At 45.7% G+C, this 18,677-nt stretch overlaps 1 protein-coding gene and 1 long non-coding RNA gene across 3 annotated transcripts in view; one reads left to right on the top strand and one right to left on the bottom strand.

Annotated features, from left to right (window-relative positions):
- ATP10B (ATPase phospholipid transporting 10B (putative)) overlaps positions 1 to 18,677 on the top strand; it is a 312,921-nt gene that overhangs the window by 249,540 nt on the left and 44,704 nt on the right. For both annotated transcript variants that reach the window (XM_061424249.1, XM_061424250.1), the window contains 5 exons: positions 3,365 to 3,556; positions 5,134 to 5,734; positions 8,440 to 8,549; positions 14,344 to 14,470; positions 17,589 to 17,773. In XM_061424249.1, coding sequence (XP_061280233.1) covers positions 3,365 to 3,556; positions 5,134 to 5,734; positions 8,440 to 8,549; positions 14,344 to 14,470; positions 17,589 to 17,773 — 1,215 coding nt within the window. The remainder of the gene's footprint in view (positions 1 to 3,364; positions 3,557 to 5,133; positions 5,735 to 8,439; positions 8,550 to 14,343; positions 14,471 to 17,588; positions 17,774 to 18,677) is intronic.
- LOC133251600 (uncharacterized) lies at positions 300 to 11,479 on the bottom strand. Its single transcript, XR_009737702.1, has 3 exons — positions 8,840 to 11,479; positions 5,589 to 5,919; positions 300 to 1,986 (listed from the first exon to the last, which is right to left on the bottom strand). It is a non-coding gene; the product is annotated as an uncharacterized LOC133251600 (long non-coding RNA).

The raw sequence follows: 18,677 nt of genomic DNA, 5'->3' as shown, positions 1-18,677 counted from the left end.
TGATTCCAGCTTGTGCCTCATCCAGCCCAGCATTTTAAGATGATGTACTCTGCATATAAGTTAAATAAGCAGGGTGACAATATACAGGCCTTGACACGCTCCTTTCCCAATTTGGAACCAGTCCATTGTTCCATGTCTGGTTCTAACTGTTGCTTCTTGACCTGCATACAGGTTTCTCAGGAGGCAAGTAAGTGGTCTGGTGTTGCCATCTCTTTAAGAATTTGGCAAAACTAATACAATTATGTAAAGTTTAAAAATAAAATAAAATTAAAAAAAAAAAAAAAAGAATTTTCCAGAGTTTGTTGTGCTCCATGCAGTCAAAGGCTTTAGCCTAGTCAATGAAGCAGAAGTAGATGTTTTTTCTGGAATTCTCTTGCTTTTTCTATGACCCAACAGATGTTGGCAATTTGATCTCTGGTTCCTCTGCCTTTTCTAAGTCCAGCTTGAATGTCTGAGAGTATAGATAACATGCTGCAGGGATCCAGTGAGATGACAGATGTACAGACCATCAGAAACACTCCACAGATAAGAACTCTCATTACTGTTAGGATAAATTGGCTCAGAGTTCTTTGAACAGTGTTGGTAAACTGATGACAGGTACTGGAGGGACCCTGAAGTAAGGTTAGAGGAGTCAGCATGGGAGTATTATGAAGGGAGAATACTACTTTACTATATGACCACAGACAGGAAGACCGTAGACTAGCAATCAAGGGGTCTGATGTGCAATTCTGGCTTTACATTGACTCACTGAGTGGCATTGGTCAAGTCAGCCCATCCTTCTGGGTTTCAGTTGAGATTAGTTTCATCTCTGGTTGGGGCTGTGAAAACCCAGTGAGATGCATAAATGACCCTGCTGGAGAGGTAGGATGAGCTCCATCACTGTGAGCTCCTGCTATGACAACTGCACTCAAAGGCAGAGAGGACAGGTGGTCCTCGTTCCTTCCTACGCTTTCTGAAAGCACAGGCACCATATGGTACGGATGGCCCACCATATACTCATTACAGGGCAGTGAGAGGAGATGCAGATGATGCAGTGTTACTAGTGCTCTTCCTTTTCATAAACAGGTTCTTTGCAGGAAACTCTCCTCTTAATATGGGATGAACAAGATGGAAGTGCAGGTGCTGGCTCTGTGAGAGTCCCCCAGATGAAGGTTAGAGCTCTTTGGAGTGTGCACTCCACATCCTATCCGCTTCCCCTGATCAACTGTGCAGGTGGAGACCAGAATCTCATCCCTCCAGCGCCTCCACGCCCCACTGTGCTTCCTCCCTGTGACGCTCACCTATGCCAGCAGACCAGGGAGCTTAGAATCTGACCGCTGGGGTAATTGCAGTTGGTAGTCAGAGAAGACACAGTCTGAGGACTCTTCCCCACAGGATTTTTTTTTAATTTTTCATTTTGTATTGAAGTATAGCCTATTAACAATGTTGTGGTAGGTTCAGGTGAACAGCGCTGGGACTCAGCTGTACATACATGTATCCATTCTCCCCCAGTCTTCCTTCCCATCCAGCCTGGCACGTAACATTGAGTAGAGTTCCATGTGCTACAGTAGACCTTGTTGGTTATCCACTTTGAATATAGTAGTGTGTACATGACCTTCCCAAACTCCCTAACTATCCCTTCCCTCTGGCAACCATAAGTTCATTTTCTAAGTCTGCCCCACAGGATGTTTTTAATTTCAACTTGGGTTCTAGTTTGTAAAACTTGCCGGCTTATTGGCCCTCAGTCTTCTCTCTGCATGTATCAGTCAAAATTCCCTCAGTGCATCTTTTTCAATCATTGACTCTTCTAAACTTGAATGAGCCTGTGAACTCTGAGCATTGATAGAAATGGCTGTATGTAAAAACGTCTTTACAGAATGGCTTTTGTCATATCTATGAAGAGCTGGTGTTTATTGAACTTCTGCTTCACATCACGCAATCTTTGGAGTTCCAGAAGATACAACTTCATAGAAAAGGCAATCCATCTTTCAGGCTCTTGGTTTATCTCTAGGGAGATTAAACATGGACATAAGAAAATTTAATTTAAAATATAGGCAATATGTAGTGAATTCTAGAGGGATGGAAGAAGTGGCAGTTTCAACCAAGATGTGAAAAAACTGGAAATCCATGAGTCAGATCCAGTCCGCAGAGTTTTTTAAAAAGAAAAAAAAAAAAAACAGTCCTTACATCATTCTCTACTTTATTTTGAAAAATGCAGAGATTTAGCAAAATGCACCAGCCTTGGAGCATTTTACTAGCAGAAGAGTCACCCCCTTTTAGATGGTGTGGGACTTGCCGGGTCTCACAGCCCCACTCCCCCAGCCCATAGCATCCTCATCTGTAACTCGGCCATGTTCTCTCATTCACCTTACCTGCCTGACTCCTGTGGATAATCTTAGTTCAAGAAGCTGCTGCTGAAGCTTCTGGCTCAGAAGACAGATTACTCACTGTGGCTGAGTCAGATCTCATGAACCCGTGGAGTTTTTATGGTTATGAAGTCCAGGTAGGATTTGGGTAGGCAGGAGAGGACTTCCATAAGAGTGGGATCAGAGGCCTAGGAGGGGAGTATACCCCCAGGAGGCAGCCACCAGACCACCTGGCTGAGCTGAAGGACCACATGCAGAGTGGTGGAAATCAACAGGAGAAATGCAAACTGGGAAACAATTTAGATGCCAGACTGAAATGATCATGTTCACAGTGAAGATCTGAAGATTTTTTAGTCTCAAGAATACCTTGAGGGAAATGGTGTCTTAGAAGGATGTATGGGTGATATACATATGAAGGGTTCAAACTAAATGAGGTGAAAGGCAGTCACCTCACTTTAAAGGCTTAATTGGAAATCCAGAGGGCTTCCTGGGGGACTCAATGGTAAAGAATCTGCCTACAATGTAGGAGATATGGATTCGATCCCTGGGTTGGAAAGATCCCCTGGAGGAGGGCATGGCAACCCACTCCAGTATTCTTCCCTGGAAAATCCCATGGACAGAGGAGCCTGGTGGGCTACAGTCCATGGGGTTGTAAGAATCAGACATGACTGAAGCAGCTGAGCAAGCATGCACACATGCATGCATGTGGAAACCCAGGCTGGAGGGTTAGAGGGTCTGAGCCTGGCTGGAAGCATCAGGAATGAGGGGTAAATGGTGGGAAGATGCTGTGGGGGCAGAACCACCAGAGTCTATATAACTGATGGACATGTGGGCTTGAGGGAAGAGAAGGAGCCAAATCAGACTCTAAGGTGAGCAGGCCCAGAGTAGGGGAGACATGCTGGGTGCAGGATGCGCGGAGGACTGTATCAGCCTTTCCCGGGCATGAGCGAATCTGCTGCAGGGGGCCTTCCTCCCCAGTCCCTTCAGGAAAAACTCTGACTCTAGCCTTTCTCTCCCAGGAAAAAGACGTGACTCCAGATAAAAATCTCCTGTCCAAGGTGCGAGACACAGCTCTGTGGCTGGAGACCCTGTCAGACGGCAGACCCCCCAAGCCTTCCCTTGCCACTGCCTCCTCCGTTGCTGACTTCTTCCTTGCCTTAACCATCTGCAACTCTGTCATGGTCTCCACGACTACCGAGCCCCGGCAGAGGGTAACGACCGGTGATGGTGGGGGTGGGATGGATGGGAGGAGCACAGGCATGAAGGGGGTACCCTGCACAATAGCGCAAAACACTTGGGTCCTAGTCACACTGTCACCACGTCATCACTGTGAGACCTTGAACAAAGCTCTTGTCCTCTCTGGGCCTCAATCCCCTTATGTTTTAAATACAATATAAGAAGTTCCATATGAGTTTTCTGTGTAGGTTTCACATTTTGTGTCTGTCTGCAGGGTAGACGTTAAAAGTTAATATTTACTGAGCACTTGCTATGTGCAGGGTTCTATGCCAAACGTCGTCTGTACTATCATTTAATCTTTATGGCCCAGCAATCCTGTGGGGTATGTCTTTGGATTTAGCAAGTGAAGAAACAGTGGCTCAGAGAACTTGAGTAACTTAATGAAGGACATATGGTGAATACATGGCAGAACCATCTGTATGATTCTATCATAATATCACGGTTTACTGGTATCTGATTTTTAAAGGGTGGGTTAAAAAAAATGAACACCTTGTGTGAGGTTTTGCAAAGTTAGAGATAACACAGCTGGATGGCCATTTATAAAAGATTATACTTGGAGTTTGGAGAAGGCAATGGCAACCCACTCCAGTACTCTTGCCTGGAAAATCCCATGGACGGAGGAGCCTGGTGGGCTGCAGTCCATGGGGTCCCTAGGAGTCAGACACGACTGAAGCGACTTAGTAGCAGCAGCATACTTGGGGTTATTTTTCAGTACTGAAGATAGATTTATTTTGATTATCCACATACTCTCACCCAAGCTCTCTTGTAAGTGATGAATAAGACTAATGGTGTTACAACACTTGGCCACAAAAATCAAGAAAAAGAGGGTTCATCCAGGTACCAAACCAGAGCCCCTATTATTACACCCAGGTTCTAAACTACCCTGAAAAGTCAGCAAGTAATCAGAGGTCTGCAGGGAACTTTGGGAGGCAGGAAGCATTATCTGAGAAGTTCTATGTTCAAGAAAGAAGGAAGTATACCCTCCAATTCTCAATTTTCAAGCTAATGGAAGGCTGCAGCTGGCAGGTAGCTCAGAAGCCCCTGGAGTCAGACAGACCCCGATGTGAGAGCCAGCTCTGCCACCTACAAGCTGAGTGATCACAGCCCACTTAGTCTCGCTGTGCCTTGGTTTCCTCATCCAGAAGTCGGGATAATGATAGGATCCCCTAGCACTGTTGCTGGGAGGATGAAGTGAGATGCTGCGTGCAAAAATAAAGCAGGCAAGGTGATGATAAGGGTTCAGGGCGTGTGAACTGCAACCTGAGTCTGGCTTCTGTCTCCTTTGCTTTGCTTGGCCCATGATCAAAGTGGGATGTCACCACCAATCCCTAGGAAGTCAGGGCTGGAAGGAAACCAGTGGCCTAACCCTCTCACGTTATAGTTGGGTAAACCAAGGCTCACAGAAGGGAGAGGCTTGCCCACCGTCATTGAAGTGGATGACTGCAAAATGAGCTTCATATTCTGCAAAATGAGCTTCATATTCTGCCATAAGGCAGCTCGATAGTTTTCCCAACCTGGAGAGTCATGTTCTCCTTTCCTCTTTTGCCTCAAGGTCACCATGCCACCCTCGACCAAGGCTCTGGGGACATCCCTGGAGAAGATCCAGCAGCTGTTCCACAGGTTGAAGCTTTCAAGCCTCAGTCAGTCCTTCTCATCCACTGCACCCTCCGACACGGACTTGGGGGAGAGCTTGGGGGCCAACATCCCCACCACGGACTCAGAAGAGAGAGACGACGGGTCAGTGTGCAGCGGCGGCTATTCCACTGATGGTGGCTACAAGAGCAGCACGTGGGAGCAGGGCGACATCCTGGGGGCAGGGCCGAGGGCCTCCCTGGAGGAGGTGCTGCAGGCCCCAGCCCTCAGCCTAGCTGGTCCCGAGCTCTGTTATGAGGCTGAGAGCCCTGACGAGGCCGCCCTAGTGCACGCTGCCCGTGCCTACAGCTTCACACTGGTGTCCCGGACACCCGAGCAAGTGACCGTGCGCTTGCCCCAGGGCACCTGCCTCACCTTTGACGTCCTCTGCACCCTGGAGTTCGACTCTGTCAGGAAGAGGATGTCTGTGGTCGTGAGGCACCCGCTGACCGGTGAGATCGTCGTCTACACCAAGGGTGCCGACTGCGTTATCATGGACCTGCTGGAAGACCCAGCCTGCAGTGAGTCTGTCTCATCAGGGTCCAAGCAGAGAGGGTTCTGGTGTTTATCTGGTGGCATGGAATGGTAACTGGGGTCTTGAGTTATGGTGTCACTCAGTCCAGCAGGTCCCAGCTGGAACACAAGCCCTCGAGATGTTTTCCTCATAGCATCTTCCTTAACACACTGCTCTCCACATCTCCATGACCTGCAGAATTACAGAGCTTGTTAAAGGCATTTAAACAAGAGGAACCTCTTTATTTATCACAGTTCCTAATTTTCCAAACTCATTTAAACATGGATGTTCCATACACAAATTACCCCCCACCCCAGGACATCCGTCAATATACCCTAGAAAATACTGTGGTCCTAACTCTTAGTTTTGGGGAGAAGCCAACTGAACCTGAAGAGGGAAGTGACGTAAAAGAAGAAGCTCAGCTCACTAGTGGTGAATCCTAGAGGAGGTGTCCTAAATCCTGGCTCAGAGCTTTTGTCACACCACCAGAATTCTGCACTGGGCTCGAGTTGCTCTGGGAAACCTCAGGGGATGCTCTTTATCATCCCTTTCCCCAGCCTCCCCAACATGGATTTTCATTAACTTGCTCCAAGCCAGAAAAATGTTCCAAAGTCCCTACATTCTCAGTGTCCAATTTTGGAGCAGCATGAATTAGTGTGTAGCCACTTCCTGATTGCTAACAAGGAGAAGACAGTTATGGGGCTATGATTCTCCCAGGACAGGAGATTCCAGCCAAGTTTCAGAATCGCCCAGGCAGCCCTGTGCCTCCTTCACTGTCAGCTATGGATCAGAGCCAAGAGGTTCATGGGGATTGATGAGCGTTTAGAATGGGAAGGGAGCTAGTTAAGTGTCTTCATCCCCAGACTCTGGCAGGCAAGTGGATTCGGTGTTTCGGAGTCAGGGGAGCCACAGCATTCCATTCCTGCACAACAGCTTTCCACACTGCCCTGGAGATATTTCTTTGTTCCTCACCTGATTCCAAAACGGATGAGAGATGCCTCCAATAAAAGATACATATACGATGTTACTATGAGATTTGAGAAGCAAAGATTTCAAAAGCAGGGGGGAAAATAACCTCAGGTTTAGTATATGCACAATTTTGGAACAGTCAATTTGACCCTGAGGTTCCTGGTAGCCTGAGCAATAAAGTAAACTCAGAAGTACACAGGTAGAAGGCAAAAGGTGTTTTTAATCTCAGGAGCAGATGTCTTTGAAAATAAAACATCATAGATAGTGCTCCAAAAGACAAAGCACAAAGATTGTGCTTAAGGCATCTGGAAACCAGTAACATCTGAAAAACAAGAAAATCATCTTGAAGGGATTTTATACTGCGTAAAAGCAGGCTTAGAGTAGTATCAGGGAAAAAAATCAGAGCTTTATTGGACTTCCTCATACTTGTCTTACTGTAAAGAATTGTACTTTTAATTTTGCATTATATGGAGGGATGGACACGGGGCATAAAATTTGTTTACTGCTTAAGGTTACTAAAGATCTCAAGCCAGCCCTGGTAAGGAGTCTGATGCTTTTTTCAAGCTTAGACTTACAAACTGCTGCCACTGATTAGGGATGTCTGTGATATCTCAGATGAAGGAAGTGATGATGGCATCGATCCTGTCCCATAACCGCCAGCCCAGGCTGAAAAATTCTTTTTTATCTGATAGATAAAAGTACTGGAATTTCAAACGAAAAAGACAAATTTCTTCTAAGAGAAATGTATTATATAGGACTTCAAAAGGGGGACTTTGTGCTACACAATGAAATATTTTTCATGCTAGATTTATAGGAATCCAAAAAATATTTTTTTGAAGCCTGACTCAGCAAACCCAGTATAGTAAAGAACTTAGCAATGAGATTTAGGTCTCTCTTCATCTTGGAAGCAACTTGCCATAAGGACTAAAGTAGATTACAGAGCAGGTGATGGATAGCATTTTTAAGACTTAGCAAACAGCTGGTTGGAGCTTCCCAGGTGATGCTAGTAGTAAAGAACCCTCTTCCCAATGCAGGAGACTAGAGTTTGATCCCTGGATTTAGGAAGGTCCCCTGGAGTAGAAAATGGCAACTCACTCCAGTATCCTTGCCTAGAGAATTCCATGGACAGAGGAACCTGATGGGCTATAGTTCACAGGGTCCCAAAAAGTTGTACATGACTGAAGCAACTTAGCACACATGTAAACAGCTGGTTATTCAGGGCTAAACTAGTCACAGGGAAGACTTGTTGTTCTTTGATTCAGCAGACCTTCAAATGGACCCTCAAGTCTCTATTTAAGTTCCTAGGTGATTCTGATGCAAACAGGTATTTGAGTTTTCCATGCTTTTTTTTTCCTGCACAGTATACAGGATCTTAGTTTCCCAACCAGGGATGGAACATAGGCCCTGCATTGGAAGCACAGAGTCCTAACCACTGGACAGTCAGGGAATTTCCACAAACAAGCATTTGGGAACAATACTTGAAGCCACCTAACTTCCCTAAATAGTACTTCTCTCAGCCAGACTTTTGATGATCAGATATAGAAAGCGGACAGTTTAAGGACCCATGGAGTTACCACTTTGCAGGGCAGCCTGGAAGAGCAGCTTGGTGTTTGTGACAGGGGTATGTGTGGGGGGGTGGGGGTGGTATAAGGGAATTCCTCCTCTAAAGACTCCAGGGTGTTAGAAACAGGATCCCTAAGCATTTTGTCCATGACCTCATGGGGAACAATGACTATTTGACAGTGAGTGACACTGATGTGGAAAAGAAGATGAGGAAAATCCGAGCCCGGACCCAGAGGCATCTAGACTTGTATGCAAGAGATGGCCTTCGAACACTGTGTATCGCCAAGAAGGTAAGAATAAATTCTGCATTTAGTGGCTGAAAGGCTCCAACCCTGCTTGTGTCTTTTCTGTTTCTTGTTAGAAGATCCTCAATATTGGTTCTTCTAATATTTTCAAAATTGGCTATCCTGACCACACAGACCCACAACTTTTGACAATCTTGCTGGGACCGAAATCTGAGTGGTAAGGTTCCTTATCAGTGTGGCCTTGTGGTTCCCTGCTTTTCATTGTCTATGTAATTGGTAACCTATAACTCATGATTTTTTTAATGTTGTAATTTTGCCTTTAAATATCCTCTTACCATTTGCATCATTTGCTGAGATCTAGAAGTTGGGAGATTTTATGTGATCACATACAAATCTAGATTTGCAATTTCTCTTGAAAATGTAGAGGATCTGGAAAACTGGATTACCATTCTTGAATAGCTTCAAATACTATAGCCAGGTAGCAGCAGATTCCTGCTGAGGAATATATTCTTCTGTGCTCCAGGATTGGTCACAGTTCCTACCACTCTCTATCGCATGGCCTTGGCCCAGCTAGATTCAAGTAGGTTACCTTCCCTGGAACCTGCAGGTCTTTCAGTTTGAAGCCCCTACAGGAAAGGCAAGCAAAGAGCTGTGAATCCCAGAGCCAGAGCACCTAAAATCAGATAGGGGAGCTACAATGGGCATGCATTTCAAGATGGTTAGAAGTGATTTTTTTTTAATTAGGGTATAATTCATTTATAATGTTGTTAGCTTCAGGTGGACAATGAATCAGTTATACATATACATATATCCTTTTTTTTTAGATTCTTTTCATACTTAATGGTTATTAGGGGGTAATAGGGGGAAGGATGTACTAGGAGATTGGGATTGATATACACACTACTGTATATAAAATAGATAAGTAAGAAGGACCTACTGTATAGCACAGGGAACTCTACTCAGTATTCTCTAATGGCCTATATGGGAAAAGAGTCTAAAAAAGAATAGAAGGGGTTTCTTCTCCATAAATCCCAGAGCTCTTCATCTCTTTTGTGGTGCTTCACTTCAGTTCAGTTCAGTCGCTCAGTCGTGTCCGACTCTTTGCGACCCCATGAATCGCAGCACGCCAGGCCTCCCTGTCCATCACCAACTCCCGGAATTCACCCAGACTCACGTCCATCGAGTCAGTGATGCCATCCAGCCATCTCATCCCCTGTCGACCCCTTCTCCTTCTGCCCCCAATCCCTGCCAGCATCAGAGTCTTTCCCAATGAGTCAACTCTTTGCATGAGGTGGCCAAAGTACTGGAGTTTCAGCTTTAGCATCATTCCTTCCAAAGAAATCCCAGGGCTGATCTCCTTCAGAATGGACTGGTTGGATCTCCTTGCAATCCAAGGGACTCTCAAGAGTCTTCTCCAACACCACAGTTCAAAAGCATCAATTCTTCAGCACTCAGCCTTCCTCACAGTCCAACTCTCACATCCATACATGACCACAGGAAAAACCATAGCCTTGACTAGACGGACCTTTGTTGGCAAAGTAATGTCTCTGCTTTTGAATATGCTATCTAGGTTGGTCATAACTTTCCTTCCAAGGAGTAAGTGTCTTTTAATTTCATGGCTGCAGTCACCATCTGTAGTGATTTTGCAGCCCAGAAAAATAAAGTCTGACACTGTTTACACTGTTTCCCCATCTATTTCACATGAAGTGATGGGACTGGATGCCATGATCTTCGTTTTCTGAATGTTGAGCTTTAAGCCAACTTTTTCACTCTCCATTTTCACTTTCATCAAGAGGCTTTTGAGTTCCTCTTCACTTTCTGCCATAAGGGTGGTGTCATCTGCATATCTGAGGTTATTGATATTTCTCCCGGCAATCTTGATTCTAGCTTGTGTTTCTTCCAGTCCAGCGTTTCTCATGATGTACTCTGCATATAATTTAAATAAGCAGGGTGACAATATACAGCCTTGATGTACTCCTTTTCCTGTTTGAAACCAGTCTGTTGTTCCATGTCCAGTTTTAACTGTTGCTTCCTGACCTGCATACACATTTCTCAAGAGGCAGATCAGGTGGTCTGGTATTCCCATCTCTTTCAGAATTTACCAGTTTATTGTGATCCACACAGTCAAAGGTTTTGGCACAGTCAATAAAGCACAAATAGATGTTTTTCTGGAACTCTCTTGCTTTTTCCATGATCCAGCAGATGTTGGCAATTTGATCTCTGGTTCCTCTGCCTTTTCTAAAACCAGCTTGAACATCTGGAAGTTCATGGTTCACATATTGCTGAAGCCTGGCTTGGAGAATTTTGAGCATTACTTTACTAGCGTGTGAGATGAGTGCAATTGTGCGGTAGTTTGAGCATTCTTTGGTATTGCCTTTCTTTGGGATTGGAATGAAAACTGACCTTTTCCAGTCCTATGGCTACTGCTGAGTTTTCCAAATTTGCTGGCATATTGAGTGCAACACTTTCACAGCATCATCTTTCAGGATTTGAAAGAGCTCCACTGGAATTCCATCACCTCCACTAGCTTTGTTCATAGTGATGCTTTCTAAGGCCCACTTGACTGCACACTCCAGGATGTCTGGCTCTAGGTCAGTGATCACACCATCATGATTATCTGGGTCATGAAGATCTTTTTTGTACAGTTCTTCTGTGTATTCTTGCCACCTCTTCTTAATATCTTCTGCTTCTGTTAGGTCCATACCATTTCCGACCTTTATCGAGCCCATCTTTGCATGAAATGTTCCCTTGGTATCTCTAATTTTCTTGAAGAGATCTCTAGTCTTTCCCATTCTGTTGTTTTCCTCTATTTCTTTGCATTGATCGCTGAAGAAGGCTTTCTTATCTCTTCTTGCTATTCTTTGGAACTCTGCATTCAGATGTTTATATCTTTCCTTTTCTCCTTTGCTTTTCACTTCTCTTCTTTTCACAGCTATTTGTAAGGCCTCCCCAGACAGCCCTTTTGCTTTTTTGCATTTCTTTTCCATGGGGATGGTCTTGATCCCTGTCCCCTATACAATGTCACAAACCTCATTCCATAGTTTATCATACTCTATCTATCAGATCTAGGCCCTTAAATCTATTTCTCACTTCCACTGTATAATCATAAGGGATTTGATTTAGGTCATACCTGAATGGTCTAGTAGTTTTCCCTACTGTCTTCAATTTAGGTATGAATTTGGCAATAAAGAGTTCATGATCTGAGCCACAGTCAGCTCCTGGTCTTGTTTTTGCTGACTGTATAGAGCTTCTCCATTTTTGGCTGCAAAGAATATAATCAATCTGGTTTCGGTGTTGACCATCTGGTGATGTCCATGTATAGAGTCTTCTCTTTTGTTGTTGGAAGAGGGTGTTTGCTATGACCAGTGCATTTTCTTGGCAAAACTCCATTAGTCTTTGCCCTGCTTCATTCTGTATTCCAAGGCCAAATTTGCCTGTTACTCCAGGTGTTTCTTGACTTCCTACTTTTGCATTCCAGTCCCCTATAATGAAAAGGACATCTTTTTTGGGTGTTAGTTCTAAAAGGTCTTATAGGTCTTCATAGAACCGTTGAACTTCAGCTTCTTCAGCATTACTGGTTGGGGCATAGACTTGGATTACCATGATATTGAATGGTTTGCCTTGGAAACGAACAGAGATCATTCTGTCATTTTTGAGATTTCATCCAAGTACTGCATTTCGGACTCTCTTGTTGACCATGATGGCTACTCCATTTCTTCTGAGGGATTCCTGCCTGCAGTAGTAGATATAATGGTCATCTGAGTTAAATTCACCCATTCCAGTCCATTTTAGTTTGCTGATTCCTAGAATTTCGACATTCACTCTTGCCATCTCTTGTTTGACCACTTCCAATTTGCCTTGATTCATGGACCTGACATTCCAGGTTCCTATGCAATATTGCTCTTTACAGCATCAGACCTTGCTTCTATCACCAGTCACATCCACAGCTGGGTATTCTTTTTGCTTTGGCTCCATCCCTTCATTCTTTCTGAAGTTATTTCTCCACTGATCTCTGGTAGCATATTGGGCCCCTACTGACCTGGGGAGTTCCTCTTTCAGTATCCTATCATTTTGCCTTTTCATACTGTTCATGGGGTTCTCAAGGCAAGAATACTGAAGTGGTTTGCCATTCCCTTCTCCAGTGGACCACATTCTGTCACATCTCTCCACCATGACCCGCCTGTCTTGGGTTGTCCCACGGGCATGGCTTAGTTTCATTGAGTTAGACAAGGCTGTGGTCCTAGTGTGATTAGATTGACTAGTTTTCTGTAATTATGGTTTCAGTGTATCTGCCCTCTGATGCCCTCTTGCAACACCTACCATCTTACTTGGGTTTCTCTTACCTTGGGCGTGGGGTATCTCTTCACGGCTGCTCCAGCAAAGCATAGCCACTGCTCCTTACCTTGGATGAGGGGAAGGAGCAGTGGCTCCTTACCTTTGTGGTGCTTAGTACACCATAAGGTTTAAGACCATCCACTTTAAAGCCAGGCCTGGGACAAGTCCCAGTCACTTATCAGTGATGTGGCCTTGGGCAAGTTCTTCACCTCTCTGAGCTTTGGGATGTTCTCATGTGTAAAACGGTGCTAGTGTTCCCTACTTCATACAGTTGTCATGGAGATTCACTAAGATGACACAAGTAATGCTGGGACAGTGACTAGCACTTTCTACTCTATAGATTGTAATTAAAACCTTACCACTTCCTGTATTTTATTGAAATTATCTATTTCTATTTCGCCTCCTCTGATAAGACTGTTCTTCCTCAAAAACAAAAGACCTACCTGTGTCCCCTTTGTTTTCCCCACAGTGCCATGCATGGGTGGGAAATTAAAGAATATCTGATGCTTAGACAAAAGAATCATTTATTACTGTAACAGACAGTGTGCGTATAATGCCAACAGAGGGGTCTAAAATGCTATGGACTCCAGAAGAGGAACTCTATCCTCTGATGGTGGTTTAGTCTCTAAGTCGTGTCTGACTCTTGCGACCCCATGGACTGTAGCCCACCAGGCTCCTCTGTCTATAGGATTTTCCAAGCAGAAATACTAGAGTGGGTGCCATTTCCTTCTCCAGGGAATCTTCCCAACCCAGGGATCAAACCCAGGTCTCCTGCACTGTAGGCAGATTCTTTACCAACTGAGCTCCCAGGGAAGCCCCCTGTGTCCTCTAGTTGGATTCTTTCAGCCACTGGACACCTCCAGGAGCTAGTGGAATAGTCTACCAGGCTACACAAGACCTGTCTGCTACTTACTTTTCCAGCTTCATCGCTGGTCCTCTCCATCTGGCTCTCCATCCTTAAGCCAACTGCTGTGTTCAAAGAACAGAAAGAAAGGCAAGTTCACTGCTGTTTCATGGCCTTTGAACTTGCCTCTCCCCATGACTGAACACTTCTCATCATTGGATTTCAGCCTGTACGTCACCTTGTCTAAGGGTCCTGGCGATCCAAACAAAAATAACCCCTCTTCCCACAGCTATCCCCCTACCCAGTCACATGCTGTTTGTCTTCTGTATAGTCCTTGGGATGGTCCATTCTTTTAAATTATTCACTTAGATAATGTCTCTTACCCTCTACTAGCATATCAGCCCAGGTCTGTAGGGCTCTTATCTTTCTTGATCACTATTGTATCTACAGTACCCAGAGCATCACTGAGGTGAACAGACATTTGATGATAATGGAACATGAAGATCCTTCATCAATTCAAGAATCTAAAAAAAAAAATCATGGAGGGGAAAGCCCCATCTAATTGTATAGTGAAGCTCAAGTTGGCCTGAAGGAGGTCCAGCACGTGGGCAGGGAAAGGAGACACCCAGAGTTGTGAACGAGCCTCTTCCCATCTCACAGGTCTTGAGTGAAGAGGACTTCAGGCGATGGGCCAGTTTCCGGCGTCAGGCTGAGGCATCCCTCAACAACAGAGATGAGCTTCTCTTGGAGACAGCACAGCATCTGGAGAATCAACTCACCTTACTTGGTAGCTAAAAATAAGTTTATTGTTACATTTTTTAAAAGGAATGCTGCAAGCTGGAAATGGCGTGCGTGGCCTTGATTCTGACACTATTACAAATGTGTCTCAATTAGGAGCCTCCCTGGGGCGCCCTTCCAGGCATTTGGCGCCAGTGAGCTGTGCCAACATCCTACCAGACTCTACATCCTGCTTCCCGAGGATGCCTGGGAGCATTCCTGCACTCCCTGCTGGAGGAAGCCTGGTTGCTTCTCCTCCAGTCAATCAAATGTTTATTGAGCACCTACTGTATGCCAAGTAGCACGCTAGGTATTGTGGCTTCAACAGGGAACAAGAGCCACGGACCCTGCCCTTGATGATTAAATAAGTAATTTCATCAGAGTGTGACAAGAGTGGGGCTGGGAGATGTAGCTGGTGGGGTGGAAGCACAAAGGAAAAGGTGGCAACCTAGTGCAGAGCCAAGGAGGGCACAGGAGGGCTTGAGCTGACTGGAGAAAGGGAGCTCATCAAAGGGGGAGGGTGTTCCCCAAGAGGGAAGGGCCTGAATGAAGGTCTGGAGGTGAGAAAGCCTGGGCTAGCCGGAGACTTAGAGGTCTGCCTTAGCTGGACCATGGAGTGTAAGGGAGACATTTGAGGTAAGAGAGGTCAGGAGGATGTAGATTATGAAGGGCCATGTAAATCGTATGCTAAAGGTTTGGAGAGGGGGAGTTAAAGCAGGGACAGATTTATGTTTTACAAAAATCACTCTGACTGCTGCTGTATAGAAATTAGATGGCTACCCTGGGGGAAATATGGAAAGCACCAGCTAAGAGACAGCGATGGATTTCTGTTGAAGGAAAAGCGTTGCCAAGGGAGAAGGAGGAGGCTTTCTTTTTCAGATTCGTCTCCTCACAGCTTGGGAACAAGATCTAGGAAAGGTGATGCCTGCGCAGCATGCACATCCTGGCCGTGTGGCCACAGGGCAACAGCCTCCTGTGGGAGGCAGTGCTGCCCTGGGGATGAAGGCCACATCTTGGCTCTGTGTGCCCAAGGACACTTCCCCACACCCCTCTGAGCCTCTCTGCCTCCTCTGGATAAATCACTCTCCACCTAACTCAGCCAGGCCAGGGTGGAGGGGGAGACCTTGGGTGTTCCTGTAAGAAGATGGTAAAATCTCTTTATACTTAAAACATAGCAGCAAGATTTAGTGGGATGAGTAGTGAGCTAGGGGAGGCAGTTTTGCACCATACCTCCTTCAGCCTTTTGTTTCCTGTTTGGACTGCAGAGGCCTTTGTCTGCTGTCTCACGAGGCTCCCTGGAAAGCTGGCTTGGAGAACTCACTCTAACAGGAACCAGGGGGTAGCTAGTGCAGACAGCTCCATCCAGCACACCAGACCACCACCAGAATGTCATCCCATTAGGGCCCCTGACTCCTGCACACCTTTCCCCTTGTTCCAGGGGAGCCTTCTGGCCCCCGCTCGTGAGAAGCACCCCTAAGCCAGTTCGGCATAAAAGAGAACACATGTGTTAGGACCTTGTCGGCTTCCCTGGCTGAGAAAGCCTCTCACCACCTGTTTCATTTTCTCTCTCACACCACTAAATGTGTTTTTCCTCCTCTTTCCTTCACTCTTCTTCCCTGTGATACACATCAGCTTCAGTCTCTCACCTTCCAGGTTAATGCTTGGAGGAAAAGATGAGGGTCAGGCATCATTTTTCATGGGATTGTTCTCCAGTGCACTTGGGCCTGAAATACAAAATGGGCCCATTTCAGGATGGAGAGGTTTATTTTTCTTCCCTCACAGTGGCTTAGGATAGAGCAGACAGGGACCGGGAAGAGACTTCATCCTGCCATCAAGAAACTGCCTTGCCATTCAGAAGCTGCATTGCATTCACACCGGCTCTCCCAGTACAAAATGATCTTTTCAATATGCATCCAGCATGACTGCTTTGCCAACCTTTTGTCACTCGGGATTATTAAAAGAAACGGCATGCTTCACTCCTGCCCAGAGTGAAATGGACAGCCGTTAGTCTGTGGTCTGAAACGAATCTCAATTAAAGTGCAGATTTATTTTTGCTTAATCACTTGGCAACCATTGCATGTTTGGGTATATATATTCATCAAGGTTGGCTCAAAGCTTGAGACCATTCAAAAAATGATGTAATTCACATCTTTAATTCCCTCTAAGAATATTATTTTAAAAACCCAGCTCTATTAATTCTGTGGTGAGCACTTGCAGAGGAAAGACTTTAGTGTCCCCATGTCTTTCCACTCCTATTGCTGCTATGCCGGTCCAGCCACACCAGCTTTCCTCTGACTCTTAGCTGTGATCTTCATCCTGCTTCCTCCACCCTCCAATCCAGTCTCTAGAATGATCTTTTTAAAATTCAAAACTGTCCATCACTCTCCAACTTAACCCCCTTTAATTTGCTACCAAGTAAATGCCAAATCTCTTCATGCCCTGACGGGCTCTCCATGACCCAGCACCTCCCCTCCCTGCCTCATCTCTCACCCAGCTCTGCCTCCCTTTCTGTGTCATCTTCAACTCTGACCTCTGAACCTTCACTCATGCTGGTCTCTCTGCCTGGAATTCTCCTCCTTCCCCACCTTTAGGGTTTATCTTCCACATCTGAGATTGAATGGCACTTCCAACTTCCCTGGTGGCTCAGATGGTAAAGAATCTGCCTGCAATGCAGAAGAATCTGGGTCAGGAAGATCCTCTAGAGAAGGGAACGGTTACCCACTCCAGTATTCTTGCCTGGAGAATCCCATGGCCAGAGGAGACTGGTGGGCTACAGCCCGTGGGGTTGCAAAGAGTTGGACATGACTGAGTGACTAACACTTTCACTTGTTTTTCTTCCTCAGCAAGGCCTCCCCTAACCTTCTAGATGAAGTTCAAGTCTCCGGGTATATGGTTGCCTGGCACTCTGGGCTTCTCTCCTCACATCACTCAGTAATAAATCCTTATTCAACAGGCCTTTGAGTGCAGAGAGGGTGGGGACCAGCTCTGTCTCTGTTCCTGCTGGATCCTGGGTGCTTAGCACAGCCTAGAACATGGAGATAATCAATAATCACTGCCTGGTTTGATAGGGCCTAAGCAGCTCCTTTTCCCAACATAAATGTGAGCTATGCTGTCTTTCCTCACTCCAGGAGCCACTGGGATTGAAGACCGGCTGCAGGAAGGTGTTCCAGACACCATTGCTGCTCTGCGGGAGGCTGGGATCCAGCTCTGGGTCTTGACTGGAGATAAGCAGGAGACTGCAGTCAACATCGCCTATGCCTGCAGACTCTTAGACCAGACGGACACCGTTTACTCCATTAACACAGAAAGTCAGGTGAGGCCAAAGTAGAGCCCAGATGTCCAAGTGCAGAGCGGCACCTAGGCCAACAGGACACAGGATTACAGGTACACAGGGGCAGCACCACCACCACCCCACCCCCCAATCTTGGCCCTCACGCAGTCCTGGTCCTCTGCTTCATCCCCACACGTGGTTGACTGGTCTATTTATGTTCGTCTAGCAAAACAAAGTAGCAACCGAATCCCACCCTTCGCCAGTCTCCGCATTCTGTATGTGAGAAACTGAGGCCTACAGAGGGGCTGAGTCACCTCCCCAGGGCCACCGTGTGGTCTCTGATAGACAGACTAAGTCTCGAGTGCCCTTCTCTGGTCAGGCCAGTGCTGTTTGCCTCATACCAGGCTGTCTGCTCACAGAGTCTCAGTTGTTAGTTTCTTATACTTTGGATTAACTCATCCATTGAAAAACTCTAACTAAATTGACATGGTTCTGAGTTTAAATTTTCAGCTCCAATTTGTAATATCAAACTGGTTGCCACAGAATGAAATCTGAAGAGAATATTACACAAAACCAGTATGTTTTGATGGGATGGGAGAGAGAGAAAGATAAGCCAAGTTCAAAAATTGCAATTTTCAGCCTTAATAGGTTGTGAGTGGCAGGGAACAATGTTTGGAGAAAGAGGGGTGTATAAAGTCTAAAGAAGTGTATTTAAAGTTGCAGTGGTTGTTCTATTTAGGAAGAAAAAATCTGTTTTCAGGAAGTAAGCTGAATAAAGTAAAATTTCACTAGCTCCTTGGCTGATGAATATGGGAAGTAGGTGTTGAGTCAGTTGCCCCTATCAAAGGGAGCAGTATTGGATTAGATGTGGAGTTGGAACAAGAAAGACACTGGGTTGTGGAGGTGGTGGGTGGAGGGCACTGGAGACCTAGAACATTCCATGGGG

Source organism: Bos javanicus, chromosome 7 (genome assembly GCF_032452875.1).
Source record: "Bos javanicus breed banteng chromosome 7, ARS-OSU_banteng_1.0, whole genome shotgun sequence".
NCBI lineage: Eukaryota > Metazoa > Chordata > Mammalia > Artiodactyla > Bovidae > Bos > Bos javanicus.
Note: the sequence above shows the minus strand (reverse complement) of the source record. Positions and strands in the feature narration are given on the sequence as shown.